General features: G+C 48.3%; 1 protein-coding gene across 2 annotated transcripts in view; it reads left to right on the top strand.

The window, feature by feature from the left end:
* Nucleotides 1-20,326, top strand: part of GPAT4 (glycerol-3-phosphate acyltransferase 4) — a 41,267-nt gene extending 20,941 nt beyond the window's left edge. For both annotated transcript variants that reach the window (XM_084760029.1, XM_084760028.1), the window contains exons 3-13: nt 6,709-6,778; nt 8,285-8,585; nt 9,329-9,403; nt 10,074-10,163; nt 10,295-10,388; nt 10,865-10,980; nt 11,290-11,345; nt 11,772-11,857; nt 15,571-15,699; nt 15,789-15,868; nt 16,476-20,326. In XM_084760029.1, the coding sequence (XP_084616155.1) occupies nt 6,709-6,778; nt 8,285-8,585; nt 9,329-9,403; nt 10,074-10,163; nt 10,295-10,388; nt 10,865-10,980; nt 11,290-11,345; nt 11,772-11,857; nt 15,571-15,699; nt 15,789-15,868; nt 16,476-16,584 (1,206 nt within the window). In that variant the 3' untranslated portion in view covers nt 16,585-20,326. The remainder of the gene's footprint in view (nt 1-6,708; nt 6,779-8,284; nt 8,586-9,328; nt 9,404-10,073; nt 10,164-10,294; nt 10,389-10,864; nt 10,981-11,289; nt 11,346-11,771; nt 11,858-15,570; nt 15,700-15,788; nt 15,869-16,475) is intronic.
* The last annotated feature ends 693 nt before the right edge of the window (nt 20,327-21,019 follow it).

Genomic DNA, 21,019 nt, shown 5'->3' with positions numbered 1-21,019 from the left:
ACAGACAGACAGACAGACAGACAGACAGCCGGCTGGAGATGGGGGCGGGGGGAGATAATGGATTAATTGAAGTGGCTTACAGGCTGTGGTTCAGTGACTGGGTTACTATTGCTGTGGTAAAATACAAAGCAGTGTGGGAAGAAAAGGCTTTATTTCACTGACAGTTACATAGAACCACAGTTCATCATCAAAAGCAGTGAGGGCAGGAACCTGAAGGTAGGAGCTGCTGCACAGAGCAGGGAGTAGTGCTGCTAGGGGATTTATTCTTTCTTATAAAAGCCTGGACTACCATCCCAGGGTGACCCCACCCACAATATACTGAACCCTCCCTATCAATCACTAATTAAGAAAATGCCCTATAGGCTTGCCTACAGCTCTGTCTTATAGAGGCGTTTTCTCAGCTGAGGCTCCCTCCTCTCAGATGACTCTAGCTAGTTTCAAGATGACATAAAACTACCTGATGCATCTGGCGAGTCCAGCAGTGGCTGTCTCTGAAGGACAAAGGCCAAGAATCTGATAGTAGTTGAGTCCAATAGGCTAGGTGTCTCCACTGGTCTTCAGTGTATTGGGAATCCTGAAGAAATGTGTTCTGATGCCAGTGAAGGAGCGCCTCAGCAGCAGGACAGATGAACTTGCTGATGAGAGTGAGGGCGAGCAGGCAGAAAGCAAAAGCTACCTTCTTCCAAGTCCTTTTATGTGGGCTGCCACCAGAAGGCGTGCCCCAGATTTAGGGTGGGACTTACCACCTCGAGTACTTGAGGGTTGCTCCAGTCACGGGTGTGCTGGGATGCTTGAGTTTTAGTTCATTCCAGATGTTCTCAAGTTGATAGCCAGGTAAAATCCCTTGGGGGATAGAGTGTTGGAGGTCAGATGCATGCCAGGTTTGCTCTGCCACTCAGCACATAAATCCTTTTTGTAATTTTGTTTTTAAAATACATAATCAGGAGCTGGAGAGATGGCTTGGTGGTTGCGCGCTTGCTGCTTTCTCAGAAGACTTGAGTTTGGCTCCCACACCCATGTCCGGCAGCTTACGACTGCCTGAACTCCAGATCCACGCAACCTGATGCCATCACTTGGCCTTTGCAGGCACTATGTTCACATGCAGGATGCATTCCCTGATAAAGATAGTGAGGATAATGTTAAGTAGAGACCATAAGATACACTTTGGAATCATTAAGTGCTTACTGTAACACGTGTAATCTTAGGCTACCAGAGAGTACACGGCTTGAAATCTGGGCTCCGGGCACAGTGATTTACAGTAGGGATGGAAACAGTTCTTAATTTGTAGCCTCAAGATAAAGCTTACTGGGAGAGTTCTTGCCTAGCATGTCCTAGCCATAAAAACATGAAAAACCCAAAAAACATGAATTTTTTTTTCAAAAATTATATTTTCAGCCAGTTATGGTGACACATGCTTTTAATCCTAGCACTCAGAAGACAGAGGCCAGCCAAGGCCACATAGTAAGATTCTGCCACTGAATTAATTAACTAATTAATTTGCACTCCTTGTATCTTCAGAGGTATATTTCCAGGTTTCAGAGGCCTCACAGTGCCTTACGGACTGTTACAAACAGGCTGTATGCCAGAGAAAAGGGTGAGCTAGAAAAGGCTTGGTGTATGTCAGCAAAGGCATAGGGTGGTTCTGGAATTCTTTCATCTTTGGTGTCCTGAGCTGATCTAGTGTGTGTATGCATGCATGTGTGCATGCATGCGTGTACTTAATACATGCTAGGCATGCACTCTGCCGGTGCGCTCAATCCCCTAGATTAATCTTAATGGACTCAAGAAATTGACCCTACTTTTATCAGTGACAGTACTTAAGAGATACCAGCTAAAATGTTATCATGTTATCAGAATATCTATGTGTATTCATGTATATGTGTGTGTGTGTGTGTGTGTGTGTGTGTATACTTATAGTTGATCAGTTAGTTGGTTGGTTTTGAGGAATGCCTAAATTTGGTCTACTGTAAGTCTTGTCATAGACTGACGGCCTGTAAAAAGAGCAAGGCTCTCCAAGAACAAAGTGCTGGCAGCATGGTCTGGTCAGGGCCTACTTCCAGTTTGTACGCTTCTTTTACTGCGTCCTCAGGATGAAGGAACTTGCTGAGCTCCCTTTAATAACCTCATTTTATTGTTTTATATGTGTGCCTATATGTGTATATATCATGTGTGCACAGGTATATGTAGTATAGGCTAGAAAAGGGTGTCAGAACCCTTGGAACTGAAGTTATAACTGGTTGTGAACCACTTGATTGTGGGTGCTGCAAACCAAAACCCAGTCCTCTTCAGGAATAGTAAGTGGTCTTAATGACTAAACTCTCTCTCCAGCACCTAAAACCTTATTATTGAAGGCGTTTCCTTTATAGTCTTACCCACTTCTGAACAATACCATATTGTAGGTTCAGTTTCAGTGGAATTTTAGAGGACTTAAGACTTTGTCTCATGGAACAGAATGACCTTTATTATACCTTTTAAAAGTGTCATTTTTTCCTAAATTGGGACGATACACATATTTTTAGAATTGGAAGAAAGCTAAGAGATTATCGTAATTCTTTGATTCTCCCTTATGATTACACATTTAATTATCTGGGGAAACAGTTAAGTACTTATTTTGGGCTGTGGGTGTAGCTTAGTAAAATGTGCTGCATATACAAAGCACTGTGTTCAGTCCAGCACAGTATAAACCAGGATGTAGTGGTACATGCCTTACCCCAGCACTCAAGAGGTAGAGTCAGAAAGATAAAAAAATTCAAGGTCATCCTGGACTGCTATATAGTGAGTTTGAAGCCAGCCTGGGACACATAAGAACCTCTTACAAACAAACAAACAAACAAAAAACACTTATTTTGGTATCTTGTTCTGGTGAGCGTTTTACAAAGCTCTCCGGGTAATTTTGCTTCCTTTCTTCATTGCTGTCCTGGACATTAAAGCTAGGGTCTCATGCCTGCGCGTGCTCTGAGCTTTAGCCCCTGCCCTTAGTGAGTGGTTCCTACCAGGTACGATGTGTGGATATGGCACTGCAGCGTGTGTGATTAGGAAAGAAAAGGTATTGTCGTTTGCTGTCTTGTTTGCTCGCTCTCTCTCTCTCTCTCTCTCTCTCTCTCTCTCTCTCTCTCTCTCTCTCTCTCTCTCTTTTGATCTCCCTATTTTGTCATGTAGCCAGGCCATGTTCTACCTCAGGTTCTGACAGTCTGCATCAGTGCCCATGAAGGAGGAACAAACCTTCCAAGAACCCCAGCCCCCAAGCCATTGAGCCGTCGTCTGGTAGATGCCAGCACTGTGTGATCTTCAGATTCACAAGCAGCATAAATTTTTTGGTTTATTTTCATTTTCTTTTGGAGACAGATTCCCACAGTGTGGCCCTGGCTGGCCTAGAATTCACTATGTAGAGCAGATTTGTCTCAAACTCAGAGATCTACCTGTTTCTCCTTCCCGGGTGCTGGGATTAAAGGTGTGCATCCTCACCGTCACACCCAGTTCAGAAGTGGCCTGTGTTGTTGTTTTTCATCATTTGTTTGGTTTTTTTTTTTTTTTTTTTGAGACAGAGTCACTACAAGTCCTGGCTGTCCTTACCTCACTATATAGACTAGACTGGCTTTGAACTCACAGAGATTTGCCTACCTCTGCTAGGATTAAAGGCATGTGCCACCATGCCTACCTAGCTCAGTGGTGGGATTTTAAACCATTAAGTTTTAAGGTAGTTTTATATAGTAGTATATAACGAGACAAATATCATAATGTCAAAAAGTATAATCACATGTCTTACAGCTTACACCTTGATTAATTTTTGCATGTTGCTCGTCAGTGTGATATCATTTATCCTTTTAAATTATCTAATATTTATACCAGTAAAGACATGGAAGGTGTAAACTGAGGTAAAAGCAAAAACAAAACTAGCTCAGCAAGATACTTTTGATAAACATTCTTCTGCTCATGAAATGAGCCAATTCTAACCAAATTAGAATGTCTAAATTCAGGTTTATTCGGGGTAGCTCTGGGCAGGTTCACTGACCTCACAGGAGGGGGGCGAGTTAAGTCACCATTCAGAGATGGGGCAGAGAGAGAAAAAGTGTGTGCACAGAGAGGGAGAGAGAGAACCAATGTGTCTGGATTATATAGAGAGTGAAGCCCCGTGCCCTGGGCTTTAGAGTTTAGAGGGCAGGGTGTGACTGCCACGCCCTGAAACAGGTAGGGACTGAGGGGTGGTGGGGGAGCCTAGAGGCCAGGTCCTGAGGGGTGCTGGGGGAGCCCAGAGGTCAGGTCCGCTTTGGATAAAAAGGCAGCTCAGCAGCTTGTCTGGGGTCTGAATCCCAACAACTAAACTGCTAGCTCTTTAGAAATCTCTATCTGTGACCTTTTACCTAGTCTACATTTCTCTTGAGCTCCGCCAACCCGTGAGGGCTCCTTAGCTCTCTTTCCTACATAACTGTTTACCTGTGTCCTGCCAGCTGCTTCTCTGTTGTTGCTGCAAGCCCAAGGAAAGATTTCCTATCCCTTACCTGGAGCTCCTCGAAAAAGGCTCTTCCAAACCTTTCTTCAGGAGAAAATACTCAGGTGCCTCCACAGATGGACCCATGTCTGTCCATGAGATCCTTAAAATAATCTTCTGTTTCGGGACTTTTTGCTTCAGATGTTCTCAGTACAGTGGCAGTAATATTTTTGGAGTGGAATTTCTAGGAATTGACTTTCAATTGAATTGAAGACAATTTGGAGAAAGGTGAGGGGGAAAAAAAAAGCCTGGATACAAGGAAAAAAAAATGGAAATAAGCTGAATTTTGTTACCCAAAATGAAAGGAGTCAGTCAGATCAGGCTAGAGAGGATGAGGTCTTGCAATCTGGTCCAGCTGCACATTCGAATTTGTTGGAAAATTATAGAAAACTGTGGTGTCAGTAAAGAGGCTGAAGATAGTGGGATTGGGGTAAAGTAGGCAATATTTTTAAGCACTTGGGGTTTTTCAGCCAGCCCTGAAACTTACCCTAGATTAATAAACTTTCTGGTGTTGTTTGTTGTCTGTAAAGAGAGTTGTAAGTCCCACCTCACACCAGAGTAATGAAAGGTCATGTTTTGAAGATGAGGATGACTTCTGGCAGGGAAGGTGAGAGAAAGAATGTTTGGGTTTATATAAAAAGATTTTATTTATTCTTCAATGATTTTATACTTGGATACAAAACATCTGGGTTGTATCCACTCCAAACCCCCTGCTCCATGGAACCCCTACAGCATGCTCTCCCCTACCTTCTTGCCCACTTTTTCTTTTTTATATCCCACTGAGTCGAAGTTATGTGTGCATGCACATGGCTGTGTGGCCATCCACCTGAGCAGCCACACTGTGGAAGAAAATAGTTCACTCTTTCGGTTGCTAGTACCTCCTCAGCTAGGAGGGGCTCCCATGAGCCTTCTCTTCATCCATGCTGTAATGTGAGTGCTTGCTCTTGTGCAGGTTTTATTCATGTGATCGTAGCTGCAGTGAGTTCCTGAGTGCAGCAGCAGCAGCCGCAGTGCCATGTCCAGAAGTCGGCACTGCACAGCACTCGCTCCTTTCTCCTTCCATCTGCTCTTCTGCAGTGTCCAGTTGGGGGCTGATCACCAGACAGTCATTTACTCTCTGTCCATTGGCCAGCTGTGAATCTCTTCATTAACTGTTGTATGTGGACATTTCTAAATACAGACGTTGTCTACAAAAGCTAAAAAGGAAGGACCAAAACTAAAGGCAACAGATCCTGAGCTGCTCTAGAGCCAAGAGAACTTGAATGGAGCCTTGCTCTTCCACTGAAAGCAGTAACTCAGCCACTGTCACTGGAGTCCTGGGTTGGAGTTGCTGATGTCATTGTCTCACTACTGAAACGAGAGAGAGCAACAGAATTGAGAGCAAGCAAGCAGGGCTCTTATTGAGAAGTAGAGTAACAGTTCCCTACAGCAGGAAGAGGTCCCCAAAACAGCTTGTCAATATTAGATGTTCTTTTATATCTTGGGAAAGGGTGAGTTCATCCCCATCAGTTCATAAATTGGGTATCAAGTTGGAATGAACCTGGTTGACTAATTTGGGGGTATTCGGGGGATTCTGACTGGTCAAGGGATCATAAGGAAGAATGCATCCTCTGTGAAAGTCCACCAGAGTCTAGGGATGAGGAAGAGCACTGAAGTTAAAGCACAGCCTGGGGGTGGGCCTTTTAGATTTCATCTCTCAGACTCTGTGTTCCTCTGGCTTATCACCAAGTGCATCTACTTCTGTGTTCTCAGAGTTTGAAGGTTTCATCGGGGCATGCATTTGATCCCCAGAAGCCACATGGTGGCAGGGAGAGAACCAGCCATCTATCTCCCTACAAGTTGCTCTCTGATCTCCACACAAGCACGTCCCCCACCCCAACACACACACACACACACACACACACACACACACACACACCATGTGTTGGACGTCCTTGTAGGGGTAAGCAGTAGTTGAAGGAGACAGCTTTTACTAGCCAGTTCCTAAGTGCCTGGAGGTAGACCTCGGCCATGAGAAAAGCACCTGAACGTCTTGTCATGGCTTGCTGACTTTTAGCTCCACTGCTGGGAACTTAGTAGGTATTTGTGTTCCTGGTGATGAATTGGAGCCCTGTGAACACCCCTCTTTGGAAGGCGTGCTGCTTGGTTGCCACCTGGTGTCAAGCAGCTAGAACTGACCCTTTCACTCTTGCTGTCATGTTGCCGTTTTTTCTCCTCAGTGGGCTACCTTGAGAATGGAGCGAGGCGCCAAGGAGAAGAACCACCAGCTTTACAAGCCCTACACCAATGGTAGGATTGGGCCCCTTAGTCTAAACGGGCCTCTGAGATAATGCCCCTAAGTGCCCCTAAATACACTTACTTTTGCTGTAGCAAAATACCCGAGGGCACTTGTAGAAAAGGTTTGACTGTCAGAAAACTCGGGCAGGGGCTGGGCAGGTGGCTTAGTGAGTAAAAAGCTTGCTGTGTCTTTACCTGGGCTGGACCCACAGGCCCTTGTAAATCCGTGGTTTGGTGACACACCCTGTAAAACCCCAGTGCTGGTGGGTGGAGGGAGACAGGCAGATTTCAGAGCTCGATGGCTAGCCAGTCTAGCAGTTGTTGGGGCTCAGGTTCACTGTGACCACAGTAAAAATGTGTGTGTGTGTGTGTGTGTGTGTGTGTGTGTGTGCGCGCGCGCGTGCGCGCGATTTGAATTAATAATGTGCTCATGTGCACACAGTCTCTCAAGTGCCTTACCCCACCTACCTACCTACCTAGGTACCTCCCTCTCCCTGTCTCCTCTCTCCTGTTCCCTGTCACTCACACACAGAGAAGAAAGAACACCTAGGTAGAAGCAGGATAGCATTACAAGGGCCCCTTGGCTACATTGCAGCACAGCAGGTGGCATCCTAGCAGGAGTGTGCGAGAGGACAGGAACAGGGAAGAGCTGGTTCCAGTGGCAAGGAAGGGCCCACGTGAGTAGGAAGGTGTGTGCCTTACTTTCAAAAACAACCTGATGTAAAGAGCTGGGCACAGTGGCACATGCCTGTGATCCCAGCAGGTGGGAGATGGAAGTACAGGAGGATGAGGAATTCAGAGGCACCCTTAGCCGCAGAGTGAGCTCAAGGCCAGCCACAGCTCCTGAGACTGTGTCTCAGACAATCCACCAGAACCCCAGCCTGAGGCTGTGGGAGGGAATGACCCCTGCAGAACCCACACACTGAGCAGAGACCGTGCTTCTCTGTTCAGGGACGTCAAGTCCCATGGCCTAATCTCTTCATTCTGCCAGGGTTTGCTTGCTTGAAGGGTTTGTTTGTCTATCTATGTAGCCCTGGCCGCCTCCGACACACACAGATTTGATTGCCTATACCTCCTGGGTGTTGGGATTAAAGGTATTCGCCACCACACCTGGTGGGGTTTGTTCTTTGTCTCATAGAAATGTATAATGAATTTTAGTCCTTTCACCTCCCTTCCCATCTCATCTCCCTTTCTTCTGCTGAAACCCTTCCAGTAAATCTCTTTCCTGCCCTCATGCCGTGTGTGTGTGTGTGTGTGTGTGTGTGTGTGTGTGTGTGTGTGTGTGTAATTTAGCTTAAACAGTGCTGCAAGCACGAGCCTTGGTAGACGATTGCATACTGAAGCATGGCAGGCCCAGCTCTGCTCAGTACTGTTGAGTTGGGACCAGTGCTTTCTGCCTGTGAAGCTCTGGAGAACGTATCCAGCCCATGTCCCCATTGTGTGCATAGCACAGTCTTCATATGATTGTTCCCGTGTGGCATGCCACTTGCCTAGATACACTGCTTTTTTTTTTTTTAGGAATCATTGCAAAAGACGCCACTTCTCTTGAAGAAGAAATCAAAGAAATCCGTCGAAGTGGTAGTAACAAGGCTCTGGATAAGACGGCCGAGTTTGAGCTCTCTGACATCTTCTACTTTTGTCGGAAAGGAATGGAGACTATCATGGATGACGAAGTGACAAAGAGATTCTCAGCAGAGGAGTTGGAGTCCTGGAACTTGCTAAGCAGAACCAATTACAACTTCCAATACATAAGCCTGCGGCTTACCATCCTCTGGGGGTTGGGAGTGCTGATTCGGTATTGCTTCCTGCTGCCGCTCAGGTGAGGCTCGGCCCTGGAGGCCAAATGTAAACTGCCCTGCCTGTGTGCTTGGCTTGCCCACCTCCCTCTGCCTTGCTTTTCATTTATGAAGGAGAGTCGTATCTCACCCATGGCTAGTCCATTTTACCCTTGAAGCCCCTTACGTTCTTTACATATCAGACAGAAACAGTTAGATTTCTTTCTTATATTTATTTTTGAGACAGGGTCTCACTGTAGCCCTGGCTGGCCTGGAACTCACAGAGATGCATCTCCCTTTGCCTCCCGAGTGCTGGGATGAGAAGCGTACACCGGGCATACCCAGCTAGCAGGGAGATTCCTTAAAGACCACTCGCTTGTTGGTGGTGTTGAACACCATCTGCTTCCTGGACACAGCCTCTCCTGAACGTGCCTTGCTGGCACAGAAATGGCATTGATCTCTGCTCTTCAGTGTCACACTGTTTGTCTTGCCGGATGCTGGCACCTTCCAACTCCACCTCCTGTTCCACAGAGAGGCTTTGCTTTTACCAGGGTGTTCAGTCAAAGCAAGAGCAGACAGGTATTGGGTGCGGCACCTGCCTAAAGCTGAAGAGACAGTACCAGCCCCCCCCCACACACACACAGTTCAGCCTGTTCGGAATCACTCAGTACATGTGGTCTCACACCTCCAGGGGACCTTGTCAGGTGTCCATGCTTTCTCAGGGTTCCTGCCTTCCTCTTCACACAGTCCCTGAGCAACTGCTCTGCCGTGTTTTGTCTTCTTACAGGATTGCTCTGGCATTCACGGGGATTAGCCTCTTGGTAGTGGGTACAACTGTGGTTGGATACCTGCCAAATGGGAGGTGAGTACAGTGAACACTTGCTCTGGCCATGGTGACTGACAGCACAGTCCTTGAACTTAAGATGAGCCATAGCGAGTGACGGTGGTGTCTGCAGAACTGCCTTCCCAGAATCCAGCCCTCACTGTCTTCCCACTTAAGAGTGAAAAGGGCAGTTACCATGGAGTCCAGGCTCATGTGTGGATGGGTTTTTACAGCATGTTGTTTGTTGTTGCTGGGAATCAAGACCGAGGCTCTGCGTGCTGGACAGGTTCTCTCAATGCTGTGCCTGGTCAGCCCTGTGAGTTGGCTTGGACTGGGAGTAGATTTCCTTTCTGTGCACTCCCCCTCTTTCTTGAGGACATTTTACTCCCTTAGGGAAGTTCTGGACGCCCTGGACATCTCTGTTTTGCTAGGGCTGGTAAAGAGGTGCTGCTGTGGGTGGTGGCTGGGACAGGAAGTGAGAAGCCCTGGCCTGCCTGTGCTGGGAATTCTAGGCCTTTGATTTTTGACCACTAACAGGTAATGTCATCAAGTTTCTTTGCTTGTGTGTAGGTATAAAGATGCTGAATAGCACATTTGCACGTTTTACCGTGTGTGCTAATATTTTACAAGTACTCTGGGCACTGTTAAATAGTTGAAGTGAGCAACTTGTCCTGTTTTTATAAACTCCTCAGCTGTCATGTTGTTGCAGGCTTAAGGAATTTTTGAGTAAACACGTTCATTTAATGTGCTACCGTATCTGCGTGCGAGCCCTCACGGCCATCATCACCTATCACAACAGGTGAGGGAACTTTATACTAATGTGGAGAGAGAGTCATTAACCTTGTGCTAGAGCTAGTGATGCTTGTGAGGTGTATATTCCAATTAATTGTTGGTGGTGTTTTTATTGCTTTGCATATATTTTATACTCAGGAAAAACAGACCAAGAAATGGTGGCATCTGTGTGGCTAATCACACATCTCCCATCGACGTGATCATCTTGGCCAGCGACGGCTACTATGCCATGGTACACAACCTCTTTCCGTGGTTTTCTGATGAGGACTAGGCGATCTCTAGGCCCTCCACAGGAACCTTCCTTGATGAAGGGATCAGACATGTGAACATGCTTTTGTATGCAGGTCCCAACTTAAGAGAGTCGCCCTAGGCCTGGCCACCCTGTACGCTGTCCTAGGGTGACTGGAAATATGGCTGGAGGTTATGTGGTGTCCTTAGATCGAAGGGATTACAGCAAAGGGAGAGTCTTAGAACCCTGATGTGAGAGGCATTGAGGATCCCCACTTTACACGGTGACTCAGCTTTATGTGCTCACGGGAGTAGCCTCAGCACTGCTGGTTAGAGGGGAACTCAGCATCAGGAGTTGCTTATAGTGAGAAAGTGAAAATTATGAAACCTTAACAGGTGAGAGGCTTAGGTATGTGTTCTGTGGGAAGATTTGTGTGAGGGTGGCTTCACTGCTAATTATTCCTCTCTGTCTGAGATTAGGTGGGACAGATTCACGGGGGCCTTATGGGAGTGATTCAAAGAGCCATGGTGAAAGCCTGCCCCCATGTCTGGTTTGAGCGGTCTGAAGTGAAAGATCGCCACCTGGTGGCTAAGAGGTAAATGGGCCGATCATTCAGTTCTAATTAGAAAGCAAGCAGAAAATATTTTGGGGGTCGTTTTCTCTTTATACCCAGCCTGTACAATTCTCATAATAGTTTTCCCCGAAATAGGACATTTAAAAAGTATGTAAATAAACCCAAATGATTTAGGACCCGTGGGTCTGAGGTGGGGGTGTGTGATTTGTTTTGGGTGGTGCTGGGTGGGGCAGATGGTCCATCACTGAGATGCTGCAAGCCAAAAAGTCCTGCATTGCTGCTTGTAACCTGTAAGATCATTGACTCTTTCTTTGATTCTTTATCCTGAAGACTGACCGAGCATGTACAAGATAAAAGCAAGCTACCCATCCTCATCTTCCCAGAAGGTACAGAGTGACTTGGGAGTGGGAAAGTGGTGTGCCTGAGAGAGCTAGCCCCTGAGCACTGGGTAGGGTCAGGTCCCTGTCAGTGTGGGAGAGACTAAACGCTTGGGTAGATTCAGAAGTTTGGTTAATTTTGGTAATGTGTACTTGACCGGTACAGGATCCCTTCTGTGACATAGGTAGCTTTCCCCGTCTCTTGTGGAGTACCCCGTCAGTGTGTTTGGCAGCTCTGCTGCCCTCCCTAAGGCTGGGGCAGGGGCTGAGACAGGAGACAAAGGATAAGTACTGCGTTTGTCCAGCTCCCTTAGTGCTCACTCATGATTTTGGGTGATGACAGGTTTATGCCGTTTGAGGATTAGTTGTTGTGCCGCCGCCGGAGCCCTGGGTGAAAGTCCTGAAAGGAAGTGTTTTCTCTTGCCTGTGTTTCAGGAACCTGCATCAACAACACGTCAGTGATGATGTTCAAAAAGGGAAGCTTTGAAATTGGAGCCACTGTTTACCCTGTTGCTATCAAGGTACGAGACCGCTGAGGCCAGCTGGAGTGCACAAGTGGGGGGTGGGAATTGGTGAACTAGTCAAGGCTGCTCCTGGCACCAGCAGTGCCAGGCCATGTGGCCAGAGGGTGGTGCCACCCATAGGGACGTGGGCTGGGTCAGAAGAGCAGCCGCAAACAGAAACTTCATCCGCTCTGTAGTTGTGCCCTCACTGTTTGCTCTTCAGAGACTTGGTTGAAGCATAGAGCACTGTGGTGGCGCAGGTGACTTGCTGCCAGTAGCGGTGAGGGGCTGTAAGCTAGGTTGGTACACGGGGTGGAGAGGACAGAAGAGCGGGTCCTTGTCACACCGCGAGCAGCTAAGCACTCCACCGCCTTGGGTTTCAGTGTCCTCTTCCCGGTGGTGGTGGGTGGGTCCTGGGAGCTTTTCCACTCTTGTTTTAGCCCGTCAGGAAAGAGGTCCTTCTAGCCAGCCCCTTAGGCCCCCTGGAGACATGGGACGGTCAGCCAGTCAGCTTCCCTGTATCCCTCCATCCCCTCATCCCTCACATCCTAGTACAGATCTGTATCATTTCTGAAGGAATCTAGACCTTGTGGTATCACTCCTCAAATAGGCTGTTGTCATAAATGTCTACGCACCTAGGATGACACTTAGGGCAGGGTCCGCAGCTTCAAACAACTCAGTTTAGCCCCTGCCTTTTCCATGTCTGTTGTCAGCAGTATTGTAGCATTGTGTCCCAGCCGGTTTTCAGCTGGACAACACCTTCTACCAGTTAAGCAGAGCCTCAGGCTGACTAGTGAGGGACCGAAGATTGGCTGCCAGCTCACTGGTGGGCGAGCCTGGCTGCCTGGGTGGTGGATGACAGGCTACGGAATAGTGTTTAGCAGAGTCTGCTGTGGACGTAGAGTGGAGTCTGCATCTCTCGGGAGGGACAGAACGATAGGATGGATGTTTATGAGATTTATTAGAGTGGCTTACAGGCCGTGGTCCATCTAGTCCAACAATGCCTGTCTCTCAGCAGAAGTCCAAGAGTCCAGTAGTTGGTCAGTCCACAAGGCTGATGGTCTTCATCATGTGGTCTTCAGTATGTGCCAGAATCCTGAGGAATTAGACTCTAATGCCAGGGAAGGAACGGACTTGCCAGTGAGAGTGAGGGCAAGTAGGCAGAGAGCAAGCTTGCTTCTTCCACGACCTCTATTCAGGCTGCCAGCAGCAGGTGTGACCCAGATTCAAGGTGGGTCTTCCCACCGCAGAAGATCCAGGGTAGAGCAAATCTTCCCATGTGGAATGATTCAGTCAAGGGGAATCCCTCACAGGAGTGCCCAACCCCTCAGGGTTCGCTTGCTTCCAGGGGTAACCAAGTTGGTAACCAAGAGTAGCCATGGCACCTCAGCCTAGCGTAGTGGCGGTGGGCGGGGCACGTACCTTGTTAACTGTGTTTGGTGACCAGCCCTTTCTTCTCCTCATTGTGCTAGTTCCTATAGCATCACCTGGAGGGGCAGGGGGCGTTCAACAGATTGCCAGGGCTCAGACCAGATTCTGATGACGTTTTCTTGTTACCCTGGTGATACTCAGGGTCACACTGGTCACAGGGTCACACTGGTCACAGGGTCACACTGGTCACAGGGTCACTCTGGTCGGTCCTCTGCTATGTATTGTGGATCGCATCCTGGTGAAGCGTGGAGGCTGGGGACGCCTCTACAAAATAAAACGCACGGAAATGCTCCTTCTGTTCGCCATGCAGACTTCAGTTCTACACACAGTCCTAGTTGCTGTGACGCTTCTGTCAGTATCTGAACTTGGGTCGCCTTAGCAGTGACAAGGCTTTACCACATTTCTACCAAAGTCACTATCTGATTTTGAGAATGTTGTTTTTGCTTTGCTTTGCTGCGCCAGTGTCTGCCCGTCATGGAAAGAGAGTTGGTCCTAAACAGAGGAGATGATGTCTTACTCATAACACAACTTCTACTCATGTCCTTAGAACAAAGGAGTCAGATTTGTGGTTTGAAACAGTATCTAGCCTCCCTGTGGTACCCAAGCAGGTCTCAAGCTCCCAGTCTCAAAATCATCCTTTTACCTGTTCTCCCGCCAGCTGGGATGGCAGGCGTGCTCCAGTATGTTTGGCTATCTGCACTATCTTGTAATCATATGCCATAGATTAGTTTTAATTTTTTATTCTCCCTTGTTTCTTACTGATATTAAGAAAAAAATTACTATTGCTATTTTACTATTTTAAACAATGTATTTATTTTTATTTTGTGTGCATTGGTGTTTTGCTTTGTGTATATCTGTATGAGGTCGTAGGATCTCCGGGAACTGGAGCTACAATAGTGAGCTGCCATGTGGGTGCTGGGAATTAAACTCAGGTCCTCTTAACCTTGGAGCCATCTCTCCAGCCTCTACAATTGCTATTTTAATTTTTTAAATATATATATATATATATATATATATATATATATTTGAGTGTTTTGTCTGCGTGTGTCTGTGCACAACTTATGTACCTGGTGCCCAGGAAAGCCAGAGAGAACACCAACCCCTGGAAGCGCAATTCCAGGTGGCTGTGTGCTGACATGCGGGTGCTGGGACTGGAATCCAGGTCCTCTAGAACAGCCAGTGCTCTTAACTGCTGAGCCACCTCTCCAGCTCCTATTAGTGTTATTTAAGGTGCATTCATTAAGGCATTAAATTTCTTAGTTTCTAGTGTTAAATTTCTATTTCTATAGTTAGGACTTAATCTCAACATTTAAAAACATTTCAGTTTTTATTCTGAAATCACAGACCTAGACTGGGAAGGCCTAAAAGATGGGTCATTGAAAAAACTCCATCTGCAGCACATGAGCCTCTGTGGCAGTGCTCCACAGCATCCTTCTTCAGCGGTGGTACCCTGGTCCTCGAAACTCTCCATGCTGACTCTTTGTGTTCTGCAGTCAGTGCTCTGCCTTGTCTATCTCTGCAAACACTTGGTAGCCACCACCCATGCCTCATGCTCCCGCAGCCTCTCAAAGGCCCCGCTCCTTCTGGCACTTCCCATAGTTCAGTTGCTGCCCTCACATTTCTCACAAAACACAATTGAAGCAGCCTTTCCCTTCATTAAGGTCATCAACAAACCCAGGTACCTAATATGCCTGTCTTGTTGAGACCTCACGAGACCAACGGGTGTGGACCCATCTGCTAATGTACACGGGTGATTTAATTAGCAGGGTTTTCAGCCCAAACAGAGATGCACTTTGTTAGAATTGTAAATATGTAAATAGTATTTGCAAAAGCTTTCTATATGTTTCTTGTTCTGGAGCCTTGTTTTGACTGTCCTATGAAAAAGTTGGCAATTATGTAGGAAGGTGCCTTTGTTTAGTTATATATTATGTACATGAGTAGACGTGTTGAAGACAGGCCTCAGAAGAAAGGAAAGGATACCTGATGCGTGCAGAGAAACATTTCCTGTTGTCGAACCTGGGAAATTAGTGGCTGATAGTCTATTGTTCTGCATTGTGTTTTTGGATTGCCTGTGAGTGCAAGGCTATCTGAGAAGTATTCGGAAAGACCTCCTTCCTGGCCTGAATTTAATCCGGGGGCAGCCAGGGTGAGGGTTGAAGGTCAGAATCACATGGACTTAGAGCCCCTTTAGCAGTGTTAATTTGGGCTGGAGTACCTCTAGCCTGGATCCCTGCTCCTGTGGGCCCGTCGCCACCACAGGTCAGAAGGCCGTTCTTATATTGCCTCCTCTCCTCCTGCAGTATGACCCTCAGTTTGGTGACGCCTTCTGGAACAGCAGCAAGTATGGGATGGTGACGTACTTGCTGAGAATGATGACCAGTTGGGCCATTGTCTGCAGTGTTTGGTACCTGCCTCCTATGACCAGAGAGGTAGGTGTCTCCAGGCCTCCGGTGCAAGTCTTCCTGTGCTGTGGCGACCGGGAGTCTGGCCGAGTGTCCTCACTCATTCTCTCTTACAGAAAGATGAAGATGCTGTGCAGTTTGCGAACAGAGTGAAGGCTGCCATTGCGCGCCAGGGAGGACTGGTAGACCTTCTGTGGTGAGTAGAGCTGATCCCAGAGAGCGTGCTCCTCTTGGGCACAGGCTTCCTCCTGGCACAGCACGAAACCTGAGGAGGAATGGCCAGCCCTTTCCTCTAGTTTGTCCTCTGGAACTTGGGCCTTTGCTGAGTCTCTTGGGGCTTCCAGGCTGTTTATGCCTCTAGGTGGACACAGCCTGCCTCAGCTGGGAAGCTTGAGAGGAAGGGCGTGGCTTCCTCTGGTGTCTGCACTCCGTTCTTTGAAAGGCAGTCATTCCCTTGACTGCATTCTCCTGCTTCTCTGCTAGCACAGGAAGTGACTCTCTGTGCAGATCATAGGTCTGTTGCAACCACTTATTTGTGCCCTTGTGGTATGACAGCAACCACAGAATACATGAAACAGCAGCCATGGCTGTGTCCACTGAAACCTCTGACAAGAGCAGCTGTGAGCTTTAGTTCCGTGGTCCGGATTAACCCCTAGCACTGCTGTAGTTAAACTGGAGGTGGACAGGAGCCTGTTCCTGTTTCCCGTCTGATTTCCTGGGATGTGAGCCGCACTATGCATTTGCCATACAGCACAGCTGACCAGTGGCGGCCTCTGCTGCTATACGAGCCTTTGTCTTTTCAGGGACGGTGGATTGAAGAGAGAAAAGGTGAAGGACACGTTCAAGGAGGAGCAGCAGAAGCTGTACAGCAAGATGATCGTGGGCAACCACGAGGACCGCAGCCGCTCCTGAGCAGCCGCCGCCACCTCGCAGTCCTGACGTGGGAGCCAGCTGGAGCTGCTGTGCCGCAAGCTCTCCATCAGCCTGCCCCCCACCGCTGCACCCTTCAGACTCTGGCCTCCAGGACTCGAGCTTCTTCAGAGCTCCATGGCTGCCTGCTGCCTCTAACCAGAAAGCTGCTGGCGGGGGCCCCTGGGACAGAATGCCTCTTGTTCCCTTATAGCAAGCCTCTAAGAGGAATGCCATTAAAGCAGCGCTCATTGTGTGCTAGCTGGTGAGAAGGTGGCCCTGCTCTTGCCCTGACAGGATGCTGGGTGTTACTGTGTAAGGACATCACAGGCTGAGGAAAGCCGGAAAAGACACTGCCAAGGCGGGAGCCTAAATAGCCTCCAGCCTTGGAGCTTTTAGATGGGGTAAAAAGAAAACTGTCTACAGGAGTGTTCATTTCATTCAGCAAGTGGAGTTGTGAGTTCTTGTGTGTCTACTTATGAAGGTCACCAGAGGGTTAGGAGGAAGCCTGGGCCCCTGGGCGCCTGCTAGCCCCAGGAGTCTGATTCAGACTCCATGCTGAGCCTGAATCCCCCACATGACTTGTCTGTGTAACACGTCTCAGTTCCCCTGGGCGCCTCTTAGCCCCAGGAGTCTGATTCATACTCCACGCTGAGCCTGAATCCCCCACATGACTTGTCTGTGTAATGTCTCAGTTCCCCTGTCTGTCACATGAAATCGCAAAGGAGGGTGTTGGCGCCTACCTCACAGGGTTGTTGTGGGGATCCCAGTGCGAGGATATGTGAAGGAAACATTTGCTGGCCTCACAGAGACAGCTCTGTAGAACGTGGAGGACAAGGTCAGAGCTCACAGCTGCTGCCCAGGATTTTAAACGTGTTTTGTGAGTAAATAAAACTGGATGGTAAATGAATTTAGGGACTTTGCCTTCACTCCCGAGAAATGTGGTTCTTGCCAGTAATAACTGTGGTGCTTGAAAATGTCCCTGGACGGCGGGGTCTCTGCTTAACCCTAGGATGAGGATGTGTTGCTCAGGAGGAGGTAGACTTTCATATTAGGTGTTTCATGTCTCTGGATTGTTCCCAGCTTAGACACAGTTTTCTCCCCAGATGAGAGCCATGGGAAACAAGCTGTGTTGATGAGTTTGGGGTAAAGGGGATGGGGGCCCTGTCAGTGGATTTGAGCATGGTGGGAAACAGCAAATATTTGGGGGTAAAGGACAGAGCAGAGATGCGGGGAAAACCGAGGAGTTAGGTAGGGAGGGGTGGGTACACAGTATGCGCCCGTGGCTGCAGGGGAAATGGTGTCCTACAGTCACCGAGGACAGATCCAAAGTCAGCCACTTTGTTGTTACTTCTGAAGCCCCCCAACTTTGAACTCCTCCAAAGGAAGCTTGCCTTCCTACCCATATGCCACTGTCCGCAGCGGCACAGCCATGGCACTTTTCAAAGTGATGTAGCTGTCCCACCTCCAAGTCTGGGGTCTGAGGACAGCCTGGCTACCGAGGCTATGAGCTAATGCCACTTGGATGCCTGAGGACCTGTGGTGTCACCCCTACCTTTGTATCACTGCCTCAGCCTCCCATTTCCTCCTGCCTGCTCCATTCCCAGTGGAAAACACTTTTCAAATAAACACCTGTGAATGTAAGAAGAGCCTCGTGGGAGCTATTTTACAGATGCTCAAAAGTGAAAGTGGGTTTCCCTTACGTAGAATTGGTAGCGTTTCAGCACTGTCCTTTACAGTGTGTAGAGTCCTGGGTCCTTTCAAACTCCCACTTGAGGTTTATGACCTGGGTAGTTTTTAACCTTGTTTTCCCTTGGCTCACGCGACCCTGTGATGCAGCAGAGACCATGAGAAGTTGGTGCATCTTAGCACTGGCCCCGGGCTCCTCTGACACTCACCATCTGTGACTGGGTCCTGCAGGTTCCCATTGCTGCAGTGTTGCTCTCACATCTAAAAGACTCATCATGATGGAAACTAGGTCCCAAGGACAGCCTGAATGCTAGGGAGCTTCCATCCCACTCCTCAACCTGCTGCTCCCTGGCTGCTATCGTTATTTATTTTCTTAAGGTTGGTCACTTCTGAGGCCTTAATCCACCTCTGAAATTTCAGTAGGTATTGCGCATGTGTGTGTCCTCGTGAGCGTGGTGTGTGTGTGTGTGTGTGTGCGTGCACGCGCGCCTGCAAGTGTACATACATTTATGTGCATCTGGAGGTCAGAGGCCAGCCTTAGCTGACCATTCCTCAGGGGCCTCACCTTGTTTTTGGAACATGGACTCTCACTGGCCTAGGCTAATTGGCCAGTGAGTCTCCCATCTACCTCCCCAGCACTGTGTTTAGAAGTCGGAGCCACTTTCCTAATCTCTCTCTCTCTGTCTCTCTCTCTGTCTCTCTCTCTCTGTCTCTCTCTCTCTGTCTCTCTCTCTGTCTCTCTCTCTCTGTCTCTCTCTGTCTGTCTCTCTCTCTCTCTCTGTCTGTCTGTCTCTCTCTGTCTGTCTGTCTGTCTGTCTCTCTCTCTCTCTCTCTCTCTCTCTCTCTCTCTCTCTCTCTCTCTCTCTCTCTCTCTCTCTCTCTCTCCTCTCTCCTCTCCTCTCCTCTCCTCTCCCCCCCCCCCATAGGTTCTAGGAGTCAAACTCAGGGCTTCATGCTTGCAGTGCAAGTGCTTTATGGACATGAGCTCTTGCTCCAGCTCAACCCTCACTTAAAGCCCATTGCTCAAGTGTGAGCTCTGAGCCCTCAGGTTGTGTGGCTCAGCAGCCCAAGTCCGTTTTGAGCTATTGGCTCCCTCTCATAAACCCCACTTGCAACACTGACCACTGCTCTTGTCCCCAAGGGATTTGTGCTGGGCCCAAGCCTGCTGGGTAGGTAGTTGGGGTTGCAAATCACAGTTTTTACTCAGACATGATGGCCTGTTACCAGCTAATTAAAGAGCTTTCTAATCAGGCTAGTAAAATTCCCCCCATGAGGAAGAAGCTCAGGAAAAGGATGTCAGCCTGGCCAGGATCCCCGTGAGCAAAGCCGGATGGAGCTGGTTGACATGTGAGAGCCCCTCCCTTTTGGTACCCTTCAGAAATGAAAGAGAGCTTGATAATGTGAGAGATGGTGGGCCAGGACAGCACGCAAGGGCTTTCAGACCTTGACAGACCTGTCAGTGGGCACCACTAACCCACTTGCCTTGTGGAAACCTGGGCTTGTAAACCCTGCTATTTCCTTCTCGAATTCACCAGTCTGGCTTGGTGCTTCCTGCTGGTCTCCTGTTGCTGCAGGTGCCACCCACCTGCTGTCCATCTTAGTTGGCAGACTCAGTTTCTCCAGGCCCACCATCGTGTGTGGCTTGGGACATCCCATCTCATGCACACAGACTCTTGGACAGGCTAAGAGATGACCATCTAGCCATCCGTCTTCCATCGCTCTCGCTCCCCTCTCCCCCAGTCAATATGTCTCTCTCCGATGGGAAAGTTAATAAATTTTGCTCTAGATTAAAAGTATTGATTATTTCATTTGTAAACAATAAATAAAAAGGAGGAACTTTTCACTGCGCCAGGGCTAGCGTCTGGTGTATTTTGCTGGTGAAATTCTGCTCGCTGTTGGGGGGTGGGCTTCTCATATGCATTCCGTCCGGCCAGCAGCATTGATTTCCTATTAGTCTCCCAGCACCACCCAGTAACACATCATTTCAGTACCTGCTATTAATGGTCTTTTGATAAATAATCACTTGTAAGTCAATAAATTTTTATTAAACACTGTAGCTCTTTGATTTATTAAAATCCGACCATGTTTGTGTGGGAGGAAAGGAATGCCGAATTGAAGGGGAGATTTTCATACATCTTCCTGACGCGGAGCAGTCACTGCACACTCCAGAGAAAAACAATTGCATTTTAACAGAAACAAAACAGCCGAGTTTGGAACTTGGGCCCAGGGAAACTTTATCTCAGTCAGCGCCAAGCTTACTGTTCCAGGAGCAATAGCAGGCCAGTGGAGTCAAGAACTCGTGTTGGCTTCTGGGTACTGCCGCCCCTGCTTGACTGCCTCTGGGTGGCACTGAGGGACCTGGGCAAGTCCCGGGGGCACATACTGAACAACCTGTCCAAGGGTCAGGTAGACCTTGGGTCAGACACCTGTTGGAGCAGATACTCAAGAGTGGACTGCAAATAAACCGCAGGACCTTTTTAGCTGTCTCTGGTCATATGACCAAAGCCACATCCAGGTCAGGCAACGCCTAGAGACGATGGATGTTGGCTATTTTTAAAAGCCAACAGCTACAGATTGCAGGTCTTTTTTGTGGGCTTTTCATTGGCATAAATGTTTGCTGTACAGTGAATTGTTTGACACCTTAAGCCTGGCTACAGGCCAGTTGCTCTGTGTTGCTGCTCTGCCGAAGTCCTTCCCATGGGGGATATTAGAGAAAGGAAAACAAGGCTGGATGGTCAGTGTGTTTGTC

The sequence above is a fragment of the Acomys minous genome (genome assembly GCF_964271855.1).
Source record: "Acomys minous genome assembly, chromosome: 15".
NCBI classification, from domain to species: domain Eukaryota; kingdom Metazoa; phylum Chordata; class Mammalia; order Rodentia; family Muridae; genus Acomys; species Acomys minous.
The sequence above is the reverse complement of the archived record's forward strand: the minus strand, read 5'-3'. Positions and strand labels throughout refer to the sequence as shown.